The sequence below is a fragment of the Falco punctatus genome (assembly GCF_963210335.1).
Source record: "Falco punctatus genome assembly, chromosome: 6".
NCBI classification, from domain to species: Eukaryota; Metazoa; Chordata; class Aves; order Falconiformes; family Falconidae; genus Falco; species Falco punctatus.
The window spans coordinates 37,555,353-37,573,758 of NC_137585.1; the positions used below are offsets into that span (position 1 = coordinate 37,555,353).

At 42.8% G+C, this 18,406-nt stretch overlaps 1 protein-coding gene across 1 annotated transcript in view; it reads left to right on the forward strand.

Annotated features, from left to right (window-relative positions):
- PLBD1 (phospholipase B domain containing 1) overlaps nucleotides 1-18,079 on the forward strand; it is a 39,167-nt gene extending 21,088 nt beyond the window's left edge. Inside the window, exons 5-11 of the mRNA XM_080393122.1 lie at nucleotides 2,561-2,725; nucleotides 3,926-4,070; nucleotides 11,340-11,540; nucleotides 11,651-11,791; nucleotides 14,922-15,107; nucleotides 16,176-16,282; nucleotides 17,828-18,079. Of these exons, the coding sequence (XP_080249248.1) occupies nucleotides 2,561-2,725; nucleotides 3,926-4,070; nucleotides 11,340-11,540; nucleotides 11,651-11,791; nucleotides 14,922-15,107; nucleotides 16,176-16,282; nucleotides 17,828-17,995 (1,113 nt within the window). The 3' untranslated portion in view covers nucleotides 17,996-18,079. The remainder of the gene's footprint in view (nucleotides 1-2,560; nucleotides 2,726-3,925; nucleotides 4,071-11,339; nucleotides 11,541-11,650; nucleotides 11,792-14,921; nucleotides 15,108-16,175; nucleotides 16,283-17,827) is intronic.
- Nucleotides 18,080-18,406: the final 327 nt, after the last annotated feature.

Below are 18,406 nucleotides of genomic sequence, written 5' to 3' on the forward strand. Positions count from 1 at the left end.
ATGTAACTCATTCAGTTTGATTTTTTTTCTCTTCAGGATGGTACCCTAGAGGAGCCTCACATTCTAACAAAAGGACTTTTTGTCTTGTAGTGGATATACCACCTCTCTGCTTGTCAATTTAACTCATTCATTCACTTTTCCTCAGGATGCAAACCATGCATACAAGGAGTTTTCCTGACATTGCTGTGTGAGATAGGAGAAGGTGATTACTGAAGATTGTAATATGCCCTATATTATGCACTTGTTATGATGCATACTTCTTTTTGTGTCTAATTCTTGCTAGCGGACCCTGATTAACTCCTCATAGAGAAGATTTCTCCATATATCCTGGAAATCAGCTGTAGTTGTTCCCAAACTGGGGTGCTCTACCTTGTGACAGATGTCTCAGGCCAGTTCTGAAATTCCCAGATTTGGCCTGCATTGCAGATTCCCAAAAGTCTTCTGTTTGCATGCATTTTTACTGAGACTCCAGAGAAGCTCTGTGCACTGTGCTTGTGTGATGTCACTGAGTATCAGACAATCTTAAACACAAAGCCAGGTTTATCCAAGCAGAGGAGTGAATTCTTGGAAATAAACTGGAACAAAATCTGCTTGCCCCTCAAAAGAGGAATGAAAACAGAACTGTACCAGGTGTTTAATAGTCTAGTTCCTCTTTTACTTCTCTGATATTTTGACTGGCTTTGGGAGCTGGCAGCCAGACATCACCCAGTGAGCCCTGGGAATTTAGAAAACCTTTCCTTCTTTCTTTGAGTGGGTCCTTCCTTTTGCTGTCTGGCCACCTTCAGTTCTGATGGCTTCCTTGCTTGGCACCTTTGTTCTAGCTTGAATGGGCTGCCTAGTGGTTACTGAATTTTTGACTTGAAATGACTAAGGTAGCAGAGAAATGTGAAACTTTTAAAAAATATACAGGCTATTCCAAGTGATGCTGCAGCAGTATCTGTAGCTACCTGTAGATGTTGCAATGAAGGCAGATTTTAGAGAGGAGAATATGGAGTGATAGCAAATGGATGTCAAGTACAATTAAAATGTCTTGGGGCAGGCCAAGCATTCTCATATACAATCCTGTTTGCTACTCTCCTGGTGTACTGTACAGTAATGCCTGTGTAAATTGGACATTGGAAAACAACTTCTCATCATGTGGTGGGCTTGCAGATCTTTAAGTGCAGCTGGATGGGGAAGAATTGCACTGAGACAGTGCCAGGTCTCTCTGTATAAATTCTAAAGAGACAGCAGTTGTTTGGGCTGGTTTGGAAATGATTCATACCACTGAGTGGCTTAACACTATCAAAAGATACATCTCTTGATCTCTGTCAGTTGTGGCCTTTGCTCCCTGTTTGGTTACTTGCAGCAAAACCACAATGAGCTAAAGCAATGTAACATATATGAAAATTTGCTTTGGATTTCTTCCTCAAACTATAGCTGCTGTTAGGGCCTTCTGTGACGCATGATTTTAGTTGTGAGGATGGCTTATTTCTCTCACTTGTCTTGGTAAGCATTGTGGGAAGGTTTAATTCCTTCCCCTGGGATATATGGACAAGAGTTTACATTATTTTGGGTTTTCCTGCTCATTATTTTCTCTGCCAAAACAGCAGATGGATAACACACAATTCAGTCTTCTGAATAAAAAGTAAATGGATTTGTTGCTGTTTATTTTTTCCATGTCCTTGTCTCCCCTTCATTGGGGTTTGTAGAGGGATCAGCTACGTGGTTTAATAACAGTGATTTATATTGCAAGTAATGTGTTTCTTTGCTATATAATTATGCCCCATTCTAAAATTACTATTCATAGCCCTACAGCGATGTGTGTTCTGACTTCTTTTCAGTAAGCCTTGCCCTAAGTAAAGGCACAGTGCAAGCAGGGCCTTTGGAGGTTGAGGTTAGACCACTGTTAAGCTCTTACTGCTTTTGAAGAGGCAAACTAAGAGCAGGTTCTGAAAAGCATGTTGCACAATGAGCTCTGTGTAGCTAACCCTAGCTAGTTCCAGCCATAAGGGGTTTCTGAAAGCACATGGTGTAGTGCCTTTTGACTGACCCTTTCTTTAGCTTGTTCCATACCTGATTAGTATTGTTAACATATCTTGCTTCCCTCATTCGTTTTCTCAACCTCCTCAGTCCTGAGGATGCCTTAAATTAGAGTCTTTATAAAAATCCAAAAACTCCAAAGAGTGTTTGTTAATGTAAGGCTCTTTCTTTGTTTATCTAGATGCCTTTGAAAAAATTAAATCCTACTATTACCCCAGCTTAACAGTAACAGCAGACTGATTGGTATACTGTTTGCAAAGACACAGAAGTTTCGTAAGTTACAGCTAGCATTTATTTTTTTTTCCTCAGAAATGTTAGCATTGGTAATACTGCTGCAAGGTTCAGACCCTCAAATATACCTAGGTGCTTAATGCTACACTGAGTTTGAACATCTGGGCCTCGTGAGCAGGCATTTCATAGACCATGCAAGAGCTTCTTTTGAGAGCAAAATAAAAAAAATCTTAACAGTTGAGGCTGTCTTGATGCTCCTCTGTCTGAAAGTGCTTTTAATGGTTTCTCTTTTTCTCCCTTTCCTCAGCCACTGAGCGTCTTTGATGTCCAGTTTCTGAATGCAGTTGGAGACCTTTTGGACCTCATTCCTGCATTATTTGAGTATTCAGCACGAAGTGGACAATGCAACGTGGAACCAGGAAGCCATGGGAAATATCAGTGGGATATGGGTCACTGCTCTGCACTCATCAAGGTAAGCACAGAGAACGTCATCTCTTCTATGACTATGACTATCAACTATGACTGTTGATTTGCAGTGTCACGAGTCTGCATTTCTGGAGTCTTCATTGTTTATATTGTGTAGGCATAAAAAAACCTCGTGTCAATCAAGGTGCTTTTATGCAGTTGTCACTTACGCTTCTATAGGATTTTGGGTTCAGTTTTGCTCACACGTGTTCAAGGGCAGGGGAAAAAAATAAACCAAAACAAAACCAAAGGGTTTGGCAATGATAAGGCACTGGAATTGCTAGGGAATGGGGAACTACCACAGAGAGGAAGGGTAACTTGTTTCACCTAGCCAAGTGAAGTCTGAAAGGGGGTGTTGTGAATGTCTACAAATACGCTGGGCAAATAAGCAGGGAGGAAGGGAAGAGGAATACTTGAACTAAAGGACGGTGCTAGCATGAGAACAAATGGGTGCAAGTGGACGATGTTTTCTAAGTGTTAGCAGTGATACTGTGGAACAACTTTCCAGTGGGAGTAATGACAGAAAAAAAATGCTTTTAAGACAAGTGTCTGATACATCATAGTGGCAATTTAAATTTTTAAGATAAAGTTATTGATCTAGTCGGCATATGGAGACTTCATGCATCCCAAAGCAACAATATTCACCTTAAATTGAGAAGCATTCATTTAAGCATTTGCCTACAGCAAGAGTTTTCTGAGCTAACAACAAATCTTAGAACCAGGGAAATACTTTGAAAAGATGTACTATCAGTATATATATATATTTACCTTTTCAAATTGAATTTACTTGCATTTGCTTCCATACTTCAAAGTCACGTGGAGGCATTTTCACAGAAACAGCACATTTTAAGATAGGTCGGATGTGTTTGCAGAGCTAATCTGAATGTGTAAATACAAGTATTCAGTAAGAAATCATGAAACCAAAATATACCATGTGATGGAGGTGTCCCCAAAAATCCTAAGCTGTTTCATTTTGAAAAATAACAACCAATTACTTGAAAACAGCATGTGGGCAAGAATTATTTCCAGAGGTTTCAGAAATTCATTGTTAAGTACACAGTTAAAAGCACAAGAATCTGCTCCTTCCTGAACAATGCAATTAATCAAACTACTTAAAACAAGTTGTTCTCCCAGTTTCTATCAAGTACAAAACATGCAGTGTATAGTAGGGTCTGAAACTATTTATCTTTCTGCTTCTCTTTTCCAGGTTCTACCTGGATATGAGAATATATATTTTGCCCATTCCAGCTGGTTCACATATGCAGCCACACTGAGAATATACAAGCATTGGAACTTCAATATAATTGATCCAGACACTAGAACCAGCCGTGTCTCATTCAGCAGTTACCCAGGTAAAGTCAAGAAAAACAAAACAATGTAGATATCCAAGATGGTGTGAATCATCTTACTGTCTTGCAGATGTCTTTTCTATAAAAAGGATGATACCTCAACAAGCACTGGCTTCAATCTACCTTAAAATTTTCAGCCACCAAGAGGACCAAATGCTGTCTTCAATTTTGTGGCTTGAACATGATATTGTTGTTGTTGTCTTTTGTTGTTGATTAATCACCTTCAGTGCTCTGAATAGTACTAGTTAAATATTCTACCTCTGGCACAAACATGCTACTTTGAATTCTGCTTATGTAGTCTGCAGTCATCTCAACTGTTGAACTTCTCATCCTGTCTATAGCATTTGCAGGTTTGGTAATAAGTTTTAAACATTTCTGTTTACCACCATGGCATGACTCATGTTGTAATGGGATTGTCAATTGTATTGACTTCTTTGGTGTTGGGTTAGCAAACCTTCAGTTCTTTTTCGGTTGTTCTGCTCCCCCCCCCATCTCCCTCTTCTAGCTTTTCTTTAAGCTGTTGCGGAAGGGAGTATTTTTTAATGCTTATTTCATGTGTTAGTAATATAGCCAGCCAGAATATTTAAAATCTCTCATAGGAATATTAGGCAGCATATAATATTCTCAAGTTTCCTGGAAGAATGTTAGAAAACTCCAGAAGTTAATGTTTCAGTGATAAAATATATACTTCTGCTAGAGTAGCACCAAGAAATGTTAACATGAAAAACCAAAGCAAATCTAAGATCCTTTAAGAGTGAGTCAACATTGCATAAGTTTTTAAAGATGGAATTTCAAATTCAAAAATACCCAAGCACTCAATCTTCATAAACTTCTTAACTCTCTCATTCTGATGAAATGTTGTTGGTTAATGATTTCAAAATGTGCTTTGTTGAATTACTGTGCTTGCCTTACTACAAAGGCAAGGGTGCTTCACGGCAGGGACTCCTGAGACTGACTGGGAAACAGTGTTTTGAAAAACATTGATTTCACATTGAAAGCAAGTATTTCTTTCTGTAGGGTTCTTGCCCTCAGTGACCCTCAGGAATGCAACATGTTCTGACAACATGAGATTTTTGCTCTGAGGGACAAGTAGAGGTATTCTGGTGAATGCCTGTAAGCTATACAGGCTTTTAAGAGCTTGGGTTATCTTCAGTTCCCTTGGAGAAATTCCACTTGCTTGTTGCAAGGAATTTTGCCAAGCCTGTATAATCTGGTAGAAAGCCAAGTTTTCTGTCTGGCCTGTTCATCATCTGAATGTATGGAAGGTTGTTCTGGACCTCTTCTCTCTCAGCAGAAATACTGTTGAGGATAGCACTACCCTTCAGGAGAATGTGGCTCTGTTTAGCAAGTGTTGCTTGCTGCACTCTGCTGTGGATTCAAAAGTGGTGATCAGGATTAGCCATGCAGATCACTTCTTATTTTACTTTTAGTGGGTGTCTGTGGTGATGTTTCTGGGTTGTTCCTTTTATTTCATCTTATACAAAGAATCCACAAAAGTCTTCTGTTTTGATGAGGCAGGTAAAGCATCGCTGTATGGCAGGATACCTGAAAATTAGCTACTATTATGCTGAAATGGTTGGGGTCTCTTCACTAGTGTACAAAATCCGTGTGCTTCCCTGAGACCGAGTTCTGCAGAGATGACTTCTTTTAAAGCTTACTTGTGTGAGGTAGACTCTGTCAGAGTGTTGTGGTAATGCATACTTCTACCAACAAAACTGAGTGAGAAATGTTGCAAAACATTTGCCATGGCTGCAGTGAAGTCTGAGAGACACAGGATGCTATCACAAGAACTAGACAAGCATGATCTATTGACTGCAGCAAATTGCATTATCTGTGGTGGGTGTAGTTTACAAACTTGCAATTTTCTAGGGGGTGAGTAAGCTCTAAAACACTGGCCGGGTAATGATCTAGGGACACTGCACAAGAAGCAGGAAACTGCCAAATTCCTCTGCTCCGTGTTGTGATGATATGAAGCCTTATCATTTCAGGCCATCTGACCATGAAATCTGCAGGTCCTGGCCATGGTTCAACTTGGTAGTTGTAACTTCTCCCTGCATGCAAGTTCCCACTCATATTCTCCATCCTGATAGCTTTTCTACTGGTTCTTAGGGTCTAAGCTAGTAAGCTGTCCCATGTGCTTTAGGATCATGTTACTATTCAGAAGTATTGCCTTTTGGAAGAAGCAAAGAGCATTGAAAGACAGATGTCCTTCCGGGCCTTCAGGGACACTTAACTTGAGTAATTCAAAGGTTCCTGTCATCCAGCTTACTGGTTACGAAGTAAAACTCCTCTACCATCCAAAAGCTGTGTCGGAAAAGCTTCAAGGAGTCATTTGCCTTCTGAGAAGGAATGTGCCAGCTCCCTGACTTCTCCTGGGGTTATAAGAGTAAAATTGTCCAGATTGTTTATTTACTGAATTTGAAAAGACTGGCTACTACACTGCAAAAAATTAATTTTTGTTCTGACTCAGTTTAGAGTATCTAAGACTATTCACTAACCATGATGCATGTCAGTGTGTGCATTATGATACAGCTAGAGGGCCTTGCGCTTCCTTGCTTCTGCTGTGACTGAGCAGGCTGGAGGACAGGCAGGAATTGCAGAGTCCATCCTGGCTTCCCCAGCAGTTCCCTACATTCCTGCCAGGATGCTTAAATGTCCACTGTTACAGCATGTCTTTTTGCTGCTTTCTCCCTTTCAGAGCAACAGTAGTGCTGCAGAGGCACAGTCAAGTGGAAATGAACGGGAGTAGTAATCTCTCCTTTTGCAGACTGATTTAGCCACTGGCTGCTTTATTTCCATGCTAATCCTAATCCTCACTAGAAATCTGCTCATAGTCTTAGCTGCTTCTTCTGTTGAAAGCATCTGTGCAGAGCTGCATGTAGGACAGGTCTGTCAACCTCTGGAAAGGAGGAATGTCTCTGAGCTGAATGCATGGGCACCCTTGACTTCAGCGTCTTGTTCAAGTTCTGGACATAAATACTTAATGTGGTTAGTGAATCTGTGCACAGCAGAGATAAATTGTACAGACACGTTACAGTTGCTCACAAATGTTGAGTGAAGCTATACTCATTTGGAGGGGGAAGAAATGTGGTGACAAGGTAGGTGCTGTGTTTTGCATTAAGTATCCGGTAACAGATCAGAGAGAAAGCTCCCCGCACACCCCCTGCCACATGTGCAGTCACTGCTTTACACTGCCACTTTGAGGCATTCAAGGAAATGAGCCCAACTAATTGACGAAACTTGCAGTTTTCCTTGGACAGCAGAGAGGTTGCAGCTCTTGAAGATTTATGTCCATTTGGATGGACCTCTTGAACAGTTTTAACTCCATTTAAGAAAGGGAATCTACCATTTGGGCCCAAGCACTCTGCTTTGGGTAGTGACCTACTTTCTCTGAGCTGAACCGGTCTCATTAAGTATGTGATTCCATAAAATTGGTCATGGAGAAAAACCCTCTAAGACTTGATTTGAAGTTTTAGAAGGCAGGCATTCTTTAGTACAGTGCTGGGAGCATGGGGGAATGTTTCCTTGGGGTGTGCTCACCAAGTTACTTAAGGGTACGCATTATATACAGCAGAGTATTTGCACATTCATAGTGTATTACATACTCGTTCACATATAGGATTGGTTACAATTTTCTTGTTTCTAGTGCAAACTAGTGCACATCCTCAGATAGAACTGCTGATTTTTTTTACTCACTACATGTGCTCCCCAAGCAGGGGCTTGCCTTCTTTCATGGGGGCTATTTGAGTCAGAGGTTGCTGTCTTCCACTGCAGCAATTACCTTTGTCCTACTTTCAACCAGCTTTCTGTGAATTGTAATACTTTATCAACCTGTCTCCTCTTGGTGACAGAACTTCCTCACTTGGAAGCTTCTTTCTGCATAACTTAAGATAATGGTGTTCTTTTCACCATCCATTCTTTGTCCCTGTCCTTCCCAAAGCTGACTCCCTTGATTAGAAGTCCCTGCATTCATCACTTTAGAGAGTCAGCTTGGCCTAAACTTTGTGCACAGATTTCTTTAACATATGGCTAAATACTAAATCAGAGTTTGGTAATTCAGGAGTTTAGACATCTTGTGCCCTTGCTGAGCCATCAACCTTCCCTTAAGAGAATACTTTGACATAAAAGTATATACAGTGGTATCTATATAGTGGTGTCACATGTTACTCTGTTTTTAGCTGTTAAAGCAAAACAGTTGAGAAGATCTTCACTGGCACCTTTGCTCGTCTGGTCTGCTGTCGGGATGTTGCTTGATTGATACAGGCTGTGACATGGGAACAAGATGGCACGGGTTGTCTTGATGGATGGCTATATATGTGTTGCTAAGGCAGGAGAGAGAAGTAACGTATCTCTTGGTTTGAAGTAGTCTGGTGTTAGTGCAGGGTTATTCTTCCCTGCAGTTTGAGCAAGAGCTAGGAGGAACAAAATATGGAAAGGGCAGTAGCCCTTATATTCAGAGGACCAGCTTGTTCAGGAGGTATTGCCAGACCAATTATTGCTTCCCTGCTCCCTCCTATATCTGTCTAAAACCTGGAGGGAAGCAGGGGAAAGTGTCTGAAGATGAGGCGCCAGAGCTATAGTGTAGGACGTGCTATTTCTTAGAGCCTAGGAGACGTCTGCAAGTGGAAGGAAGATGGTTGGTCAAGTTCAGTCTTGACTGGGAAGCAGCTGCTGATGGGGTTAAGAAAACTAATCCAGAGAAGACGTGTCCATTGCCATTGTCAAGTGTGTTTATAGCCCGGAGCATGGAGCATCTCAGCCAGGAGCTACGTTAATCTCTGTGAGGTGATAGCTAGACCTCATGGCTCTGACTTCCAGTCTGTAATACTGACCCTTTCTGTACTTGAATGAGCACAATGGCCTTTTAAAACACCAAAAAGGCAGATGCCATCTCAGATGGTTCAGAAAACAGCAGCCTACCTCTTCAGGAACAATAGCTGCCAGGACCATGTTACCCCTCCACATACTCTTTGGTGTGTTGACTCTGCAGAACAGTGTGGCTCGGATTTCAAAAACATTTTGTTTTGCTTGCCTAATTAATATTGTCATGATGAATGAAACTCCATACTCTGGAAATGTCAGTTTTCCAGTGGTGATTGGAAACTGAATCTAAATGGCTCAGACCCAGAAGATGCCATCAGAAGTGCTTTTGTTTGTTTCTACGTAGGAAGAGTCAGGCTCATTGGAGGGAATTAAAAAAAGACTGATAGTTGCTGGTAAAAACAGGAGACAGGTTTACAGAAAAAAGTAGATGAACTGTACAGTAAGATAATGGTTGACATAAAGGGCATTTTCAATTACAACAGATTCTCATGCATACTTAAAAAGACAGGAGTGACACAAGAGGACATCAAATATCTAGGCTTCACCCGGGTTTTATTTTTGTGGATGTCTTTGCTGTGGATAAACTGTTGTATGTGTTTTAACTTCCCATTGTTTCATGGGTGTTTATGCCTTAAGTTAAAATGGTATATCTTGCCTTGGAATAATTAGGCTAGTAATGATGTGGAGAATCATGAAGGACACACTGTATTATAAAACATCTTAGAATAAAACTTGGTAAATACTAAGGCCCAGAAGGAAATCGGCTTTTTTTCAGCTTAGCTGAGCTTTGCAATTTATTTGAATTACAAAGTTCAAACTTCAGTTAATTTAGCGTCATTTGTTGTGTTGACACTTGCTTTGAGTTGAGTTTTTCTGTTTTATCTCGGCTGTTGATTGAAAAAGAAGAAAAAACTATTAGATTTATCTTGAAGTAGGGCACTTGGCATTGGCACCCATGTGGGAATTGGCATTCAATTGGAATCACAATTGTTGAAGTTTGGGCAAGCACTTGACTTGTTACACAACTGCTTAGTGCTGGAGTATCCCATGTCTTTGTATAAAATAGACTGACAGAGCCAGGTTTAGAGTGTTTCTTTTCTTGTCTTTACTTATTGGAGAGAGAACTGTGCTGTTGATACACATAACTTACTGACGTTTTTTTTTCTGTCTCCAAGAATAAAATTCTAGGAACAACAAAATGGCAGGGTGCTCTGCCTGTTTTATATTGACATATTTTTAGAAAACAACTAACCACAAAGTGTATTTTCCTGGATTGATTCTGATTTGAGATCTTGAGACTTTAAAGAAATCTTGCTGAAATGGAGCCCTTAGACCTCCTTCAAGCAAAAGTGATGTTTGCCTTTTGATGAAAGCCCATGAACAGGAGATAGAGCCGAGTTGTCTTTCTGGCTGTTACAGGTTGCTGACCTTAGTTCGTTTGTGGAGTGCATTAATAAAGCTTGCTGTAGAAGATACCATAGTGGAAGTCAACTATTAGACTGTTGCGCTGCATTTTGGCATTTTGTACTCTTTCAAGAATGATACTGTTAAAAACTCATTAAGAAGAGACGTTTCCCAACCTGGCAGCCCTGTATCTGCTGGGGAATCTCAAAGTCAAGTTATTTCTGCTTTGTAAGTAGTCACTGTGCTATCCGTGGCATTATAGCTGACCTTTGCAGCTCTGTATAGCACCTCCTGGCGTGGGATCTGCAATTGGACCTAGTACTTCTGTTGGCATGTGACCTGGAAGGGAATCATGCCCAGAGATCCACTGTTGTGTTGCGTTTGCAGGGCTGATAGGCATAAAACCCCCAAATGACAACATGTCAGAAAGAGGAGTAGGTAAAACTTTCTCTTATATACAGGATGTGGTTTATGATTTAAGAGGTGCCCATTTCTCGGAGATGCTTTTAATAATAGTTAGACTGGAAGAGATTAAACTGGAAGGAAGATGTTTCTGCCTGGCTTGATTTAGTCCAGAAGGGATTAATTTAAAATAATAACTGTTGTCCTTACAGAATAAAAATCTAAAATTGAAATTGGTTGATGAAAATGTCTTTGGAGTTTGTACTTCTGTTCTGGTTTTCTTTGTTGTATTTCTTAAAGGAATTTCTTTGTTAGAAACTTTAAGTGCCTGTGAGTGTATGTAATCCTTCAGCGTAAGAAGACATAGGTTTACATAAGGAGAGACTTCCAAGCTTGGGATGCAAACATGTTCTAAACAAAGAACATGTTGTGTGTTGACAGCATGATAAACGAGAAACTTTGCTGGCAAGTGGACTTCAAGCACTCACAAAAGTCTCCACCTCATCTTTAATATTTTGTACAATTTGATTTCAAACACACACGTTTACTCATTAACATCCTCTTGGCTTGTTTCTCTGTTTTGTTCTATGAGTATGTAAAAGGTTCACAAAGATAACAAATTTTGTACTATTGCTGTTTAAGGCTTTTTGGTGTCCCTGGATGACTTTTACATACTAGGCAGTGGCTTGGTAATGCTGCAGACTACCAACAGCGTGTTCAACCAAACCCTCATTAAACAAGTGGTGCCTGAATCCCTGTTAGCTTGGCAGAGGGTCCGCATTGCTAACATGATGGCAGATGGTGGCAAAACGTGGGCAGAAACCTTCTCGAGGTGCAACTCTGGTAAGTACAATTTCACATGAATCTTGGAAAAAAGGATGTGTTCCTTCTTTCCCTTGTACTCTTTTCCTTCCCCAGGCAGGACATGTAACTCTCTTTGCTCTCATACCTAGGGACCTACAACAATCAGTACATGGTGTTGGACCTGAAGAAGGTCAAGTTGCATAAGAGCCTGGATGAAGGTACACTGTACATTGTTGAGCAGATCCCAACCCTTGTGGAGTACTCTGATCAAACAAATATTCTCCGGAAAGGTAATAGCTCCTATAGCAGTTGCTGGCTTAGGAAAGCCATCTCTTTGGGCCAGCTGATAGAGAATTGTTCTTTGTCCCTAGGAAGGGTTTATTGAACACTAGTGCTGAGTTTCAAGTTAGAAAGCTTTGTGTGAGGATCCCTCTGTTGTCAGGTCCATTATGTTGCATTCAATTCTCCTGCATGCTGTGGCAGAAGTGTGGTGAATATCTGTATTTCTTAAAATCAGGGGAGGGAAGAATAAACTTTGCTTTTGTGCTGTCTTTCTGGTATTATTTTGCCCCGTCTTAGAGACCCACGAGGAAAACGGTGAGTCTGAAGCAGTACTAAGTAACAGTGGTGCTGTGGGCTACTTGAAATGTTTGGTGAGTGGGTCACCCTATGATGAGGTGAGCTGTTCAATATGAGAGAAGTTCTATGTTAGATTCAGCTCCTAAACTTTTCTGGAGCTCTGTTATCTGATAAATATTTGCTGTTTAAAAGATTGCTTAATCCCCTAGGAAGACTAGCAACCACTTGATGGAAAACAAACAAACAAAAATCTAGGGTGAGGCAAAACACCCACTGTCAGATTTGATTCACAAGTGTTTCCGAGACAGTTTGTCAGCATCCAAAAGCCTGAGCTCACGCCACAAATTTAAGTGTATGTTTGGTGCTTTGTGCTCTCTCCTCTAATCACATGCTGAGGAGGTGAATTGATGAATTGCTTTTCATCATCAGAATGACTGAAAATGCATTTATGTTAGCAGCTGGGGTAGTTTCCCTTGGACTTTTTCCTTGTGTCTGGCTCCTTGGAAAGTTCTAGCTTCCTTTGAGGATTGCATGATGTCAATATGGTTTTATGAGATCTTTCTTAATGATAATTTGGAAAAATCTCAGTCTATCCCTTATGCTTTGGCTCCTTTATCCACTGAAGATATGAAAGTAGGCTGTTGCACCTTATCTTCCTGTGTTTGTGTGTAGTTCAGATGGTGAAATGTCTTGGGCTTCTCTGCGCTGTGTTGTGGATTGTGGTGCAGACAAACAAGCTAATAGAGACCCTCTAGCTTTGGCACTTGAAGCAATGCAACCATGTCATGGCAGTCCTGCAGCTGTGCAGAGAGGCCAGGCTTAGAGAGTTTCCCAAGTTCCTTTCCAGCAGTGACTTGAGGGCTACTGTGTGGGATTCCCTGTAGGACTGAGCCCAACCCCTGGGCTTGGGTGCACAGTGACCACTTATTCCCCCCTAGGAGATCGGGTGGCTGCTCTGTTCTTGAAGGTGGCAGCATGTATTAGAAATTGCATATTCTTTTATACTTAAAATATGGCTTTTCCCAGGTATCTAAATGCACCTTGTATGTTTTGGATAACGCAGCATCCAGTCTCTGGTTGGGTGCACCTTGCCAGGCCTAACAGGCAGATTTCAGTGGCTTATAACAGCCCTTGGGTAGCTGCCTTAGGTTGTGCACTGCAGTGTCTGCATGGGATTTTCAGTCCTGCAGAGCCTGAGACACAGGAGAGCTCTTGCTGGAAGAGACCTTCAATAGCTTCCCCTGTTCTGGCAATTTAAACAAAAAGTTTTTCCAGGTGGGAAAAGGGAGTCGTCTGTATGCACTGCATTTTCAGACAATAGCATCTTTATGAACCACAACTAAACCCTACTGATTTGGAAGCTGATGTGTCTGTATCCTCTGGCCTGCATCATCAGTGGCTGGCAAGCGCGCTCGTTTCTGGAGGACTGCCTGTATTACAACACAACAAGTACACAACCTGTTTCCTTCAGGTAGGCTCTAGGTCATGTAAGCAAATGCCAGCACACAGGTTGTTCCTGTCTGCTGCACGCTAGGCAGGACCCAAGCTGCTAAGGCCTCTACTCGGGCAGTGTTGCAGTGCTTATACTGTCTGCGTATCTGTCCTACAGACAGAAACCAAACTCCCAGAGTGTTTCATTCCTTCCAAGTCCCAGATGATTTTCTTGACCATCTTGTAGCCAGACACCTTGTGTTGCGCTGGGCTGATGTTAATACATGCAGCTGTTAATACATGCAGTCCTTCATTTACCAGTGTCTAGATAGTAAATCTGTAAGCCAAAACCTGGTGTGTGTGATTTTTAGAAGCAACATTCCCCACTGAGAACAGGAATGCTAGTGCTTTGGAGAGAAACTAAAAGTATGCTGCTCTTGGGACTAGCTCATGTTATATACTGTCTGCCTAAACACTTCTTGGTGCCTGCCTTGGGAAAAAAAAAAAGTGTTAAAGTATGAGTATCTATTCTTACTTCTTCCAGGACTTGCTGTACCCAGATTCTGTCCTGGATGATCTCCTGATTCTTTACAAGCCTTTCTGCTTTCTACACTGGTCTTGTTTCAGGCAGTTTTATGTTGCCTGCCTAAAACACACTCTGGAGTTCTGGGTTGCTCTTTAGTTAACAAAACTGCACCAAAAAAAAAAAAAATTCACACTTGCTTTTGGAAAAATTAGGGCAGGGCTTGGCTCTGCTCTGCTCAATCACTTCTTAACCCTCAAAGGCAAATGTATGGCTATTCCCCCATCCTTCCTTATTGCTGTGTGCAACCACAGCTTTCCAGCCACCACTGCACAAAGCACATATATTCTTTGCTAACCTGCCTCCTGTTCACCCCTGTAGTGCTGTGGTCCGCGTGTGTTTGTGTGTGTCCATATGTCCCTGACATCTTGGCATGGTCTATCAGTCTTCCTTGGTGAGATGGGAAGGGGGTCGAAAAGGGAGTGACTCCAATCCTCTTGCTGGGAAGCTTGGTGGAAGTAAGTGAGCTTACACTCCTCTAAGGTTGAGCAGGGAAACCTCTGCAGGAGGGCTGTGGCCACTCTGCATGTTCATGTCAGACTCCTGCGAGTCTGGTCTCAGCTGTTTTGTAGGATGAGTCCTCAGGGTGGAAATCTGGGGGCGGGTTGCCTGGGTACAGTCTACAGTGGTGTTATACTGGGAGTCAACCCTCGTCATGCCAGAGACTGTTGCCTTATTTTCTGGTGTTCAAACCAGTTAGACATGTTATTCCTCGACATGCAGTTAAGGCAATACAGCAGAGAAAATGGCTTATTTTTCTTTTTTCATGTAAGCAAGAGTGTTCAGCTTTTCTAAGTGATTAAGAGATTACGTTTTGTCTCTGGCAGGTTACTGGCCTTCATACAACATCCCTTTCCATGAGAAGATATACAATCTCAGTGGGTATGCGTCATATGTTGAGAAGTATGGCATGGATTTCTCTTATGAGCTTGCTCCAAGAGCAAAAATCTTCCGTCGAGACCAGGGCAAGGTGACCAGCTTGGAAAGCATGAAGTACATCATGAGATACAATAGTAAGACATGTGTTTATGTACTGTGGAACTGATCTTAATAAAGTGTTGTTACTTTTATTTCTTGGATTATGGGGGAAACTGCAGTCTCACATTCAGATCAGTTATATTAGGTGTAGAGTACACACAAAGCAAAAAGATAACACAAGCTTACTGTCAAGGTGGGAAACCAGGCTAAAATTACTCTTAACAGAAACAAGACTGGGTTCCTTCTAGAACAGGGGCCCTTGGGCTTGCTGTTTGACCTTTCCAGAGAGCTTCCTGTGCTCCAAGAGACTCTGTGGACTGCTGTTACCTAATACATCTACAGCCTGTCAAACCTGAAAGCCTTAAATTCCAAGCAACAGTTAAGTCAGATCAGACCAGAAAATTTAGTGTAAAGCTTCCGGTCTTTTTTCCCTATTCAGGCAAATGATCTTTGGTAGGTAATGCTCTACTCCACTTTTCCTTGACAGGGGGGTTCTTAAGTGGATTAAAACCAGCTTAATTAGCTTTTGGCTAAGCCCATCTCTAAGTAAAGATTGCTTTAGATGCTCTATTTTTCTTGCCAATTATAGGGAGCATGCTGATTACCGGGCTTGAGGTTTGGGAGACCTCTCCCAGGGTGGGGTAGCAGCACGCTCGTAGGTGTTGAGGCTTGTCCACCTTCCCCTCCTGGCTTGCAGCTGCTACAGTGGGTGTTCAAAGGCTTTGCCTCTTGCCACTTACTTTAGTCCACAACAGGAAAACAAAGGTTCTCACTGCTCTTCTGCTTTTCTCTTTGACAAAATTCCTGCAAACTTTCATCATGTCAAGTTGCAGATGTCTGTGGTTAGAAGTTGGCAGCAGTGCTCCTGGCATGAAGAAATAGCTGTATGGACTTGGATTAGGAGCTTGTCTACTTAATGTTCTGTCTTGAGCACTGCCTTCTAGCTGGTACCTGGGGAGGAGTGTGAGATCAGTGTGATAGACTTGCATTTCTGCCAGTGCACTTAATTTTAGTAGCTCGGTCACTTTGCATCAGCTTTTTGTAAGAGGACTAAATTGTTTTCTTTCCTTCCTTCCTTCCCTCCCTACCGCGTTTCTCCCCAGACTATCAGCATGATCCTTATGCTGAACACAATCCTTGCAACACCATTTGCTGCCGGGAAGACCTGAATCCTTCTTTTCCAGTGCCTGCAGGCTGCTATGACTCCAAGGTAAATTACCTCAATTTCAATACCCACTGAATGGTTGTTGCAGCCGATTTGTGCTCCTATCGGACCTGTAGCCTGTTTCCTTGCACTAGGGCCTGTCCAGGCCTGTCCTCTCTTTTCATGCTGTCGCAGTGATTGGGCAGATCCTGAGACGGTAATTCTGTGCAGAGTCCTGTTTCCTGTCCCTGACACCAGTCCTGGTACAGTGACAGAAGGCAGAGGATACAGGGCGAGGTGTGTGAAAGAATTATGTTCAGGGGTTAAACCCCAAAGCCTTGCAGCAGGAGGAGCCTGAGGCTGAAATGAGTCTTCACATCACTGGGAAGGTGACTGTTTTACAGCCTCAGCCTCCGGTTGGTGGGGGCTGTATGGGTGCCTCCCCAGAGCCCACAGGAATGTGTTTTCAGCCTCATTTTAGCTTTACCTTTACAAAAGCCTGGCTGTAGTAAGTCACCCGGCTCCAGGGCTCCACCTCTCTGTGAAACTGCTTTGAGCAAAGTTTGGTGAAGATCACTTTGCTTTCTAGGGGTGTGTGTGAAAACCCTTAGACTCACCATCCTGGTGAAAGCAGCGCTTTTTCTAGGCAGCTTGTGTAGTATTTTCACTGTGGGGGGCAATACCTGGGTAAGCAGCTGTCCAGCCCAGGTGTGCTGGGAAGTCGTACAGTGTGTTATCCTGTGGGACCCAGCCTGCTGTGATTCTGGATTATGAGTTTGGTTGCTAGGATGGGCCCTGTGGAGACTGTTTTGGAATTGCCAGCGCTGTGTGTCCAGTCGGCTTGTACAGGACCAGGCCAGCTGCCTGCAGTAGGAGCCAACAGGAGCTCCCAGAGTTGGTTAGTCAGAGATGAATGCAGAAAACTGCTGTGTAGAGGTGTCTGGTAAGGGAGTAGGTCAGTGCATGCTGGTTGACATACCTTTTCCAGGACAGCTGGGCAAGGGGAGTGGGCTGGGCTGGAGAGAACAGGGGACCCAAGAGGGATATTGAGAGAAATAGCCCAGAGCAGAGGCAAAACCTGGCAGTTGTGAACAGTAAGGGGAATTGTGGTGTCTTTGATTTTGGGAAGATGGAGCAGGCTGGGGACCTTTTGGGAGGTAATGAAGGGAGAGGGCAGAGCCTGGGCAGCAATATTAACTTTGTGCTACCTTTGTCCTTTCCTGAATTACCCTAACATGCCCCAGGGGACAGCCCAAGTGCTTAACATGCAGCAAAGCTTAGGTCAGACCCTCTAGTCTGTCTGCTGCAGCTCCAGCTCTGAGATGTGCAAACGCAGGGAGGATTGAAGGCAGGTGTGCTGCCTCTCATCCTGGAGAACTAGAGAGCGGTGTGGGCTTGTGCTTTGCTACTGCCCTTCAGAGCTGCCTCTTCTGTGGCTGAAGGTGCCCCTGTGCAGGGGAGGAATGCTGCCTGGTCAGCATGCATTTCCCGTTGTTCATTTTTACCTTACTGTTATAAACTCTTCTGGAGCTGTTTCTGCTTTGTGGGATTATGGATGCATGTCAAACACCAGGCAACCCTTTTGCCCTGAACTCCTGTCCTTTATTGCAGGTGTCAGATTTCCGCCTGGCTTCATTGTTCACAGCCACTGCAATCAATGGCCCCCCAGTACAGGGTGGTCTCCCTGTCTTCACCTGGAGACGGTTTAACCACACGCGACATCAGGGCCTGCCAGAGTCATACAACTTTAATTTTGTCACCATGAGGCCGATTCTGTAAAACCAGCATCAATATTCCCAAATGGATATTTTTTTAATTGAAATTTTCATTCCTGTGTGTAATAAATAGACCTGGATGTCCACATCCTTGTGCCTTACCTGCTTTCTCCTATCCTGCCTGCCAGGCACCGTGTACTGATACTGGCCACCTCCGTGCAGCCCAGTGCATGTTCCACTCTTCTCAGCATTTTGGGTGGCCCTTCCTTTGACTAGGATTGATGGAAAGCAGGCATGGCACTGCTTCCTGGTGAACTGAGCCATCATCACAGCTGTGCCCAGAGCAAGAGTAGACTGCAACGTCATCAATGAGAGTGATCTATCTCTAGTAGCAACATGAGACCTGCCTGCAGGGCTGGGCCAAGCCAGGGGGCTGCTTTGGTGTATAGCGGCCTTATCTCAGCACTAGCTTGAT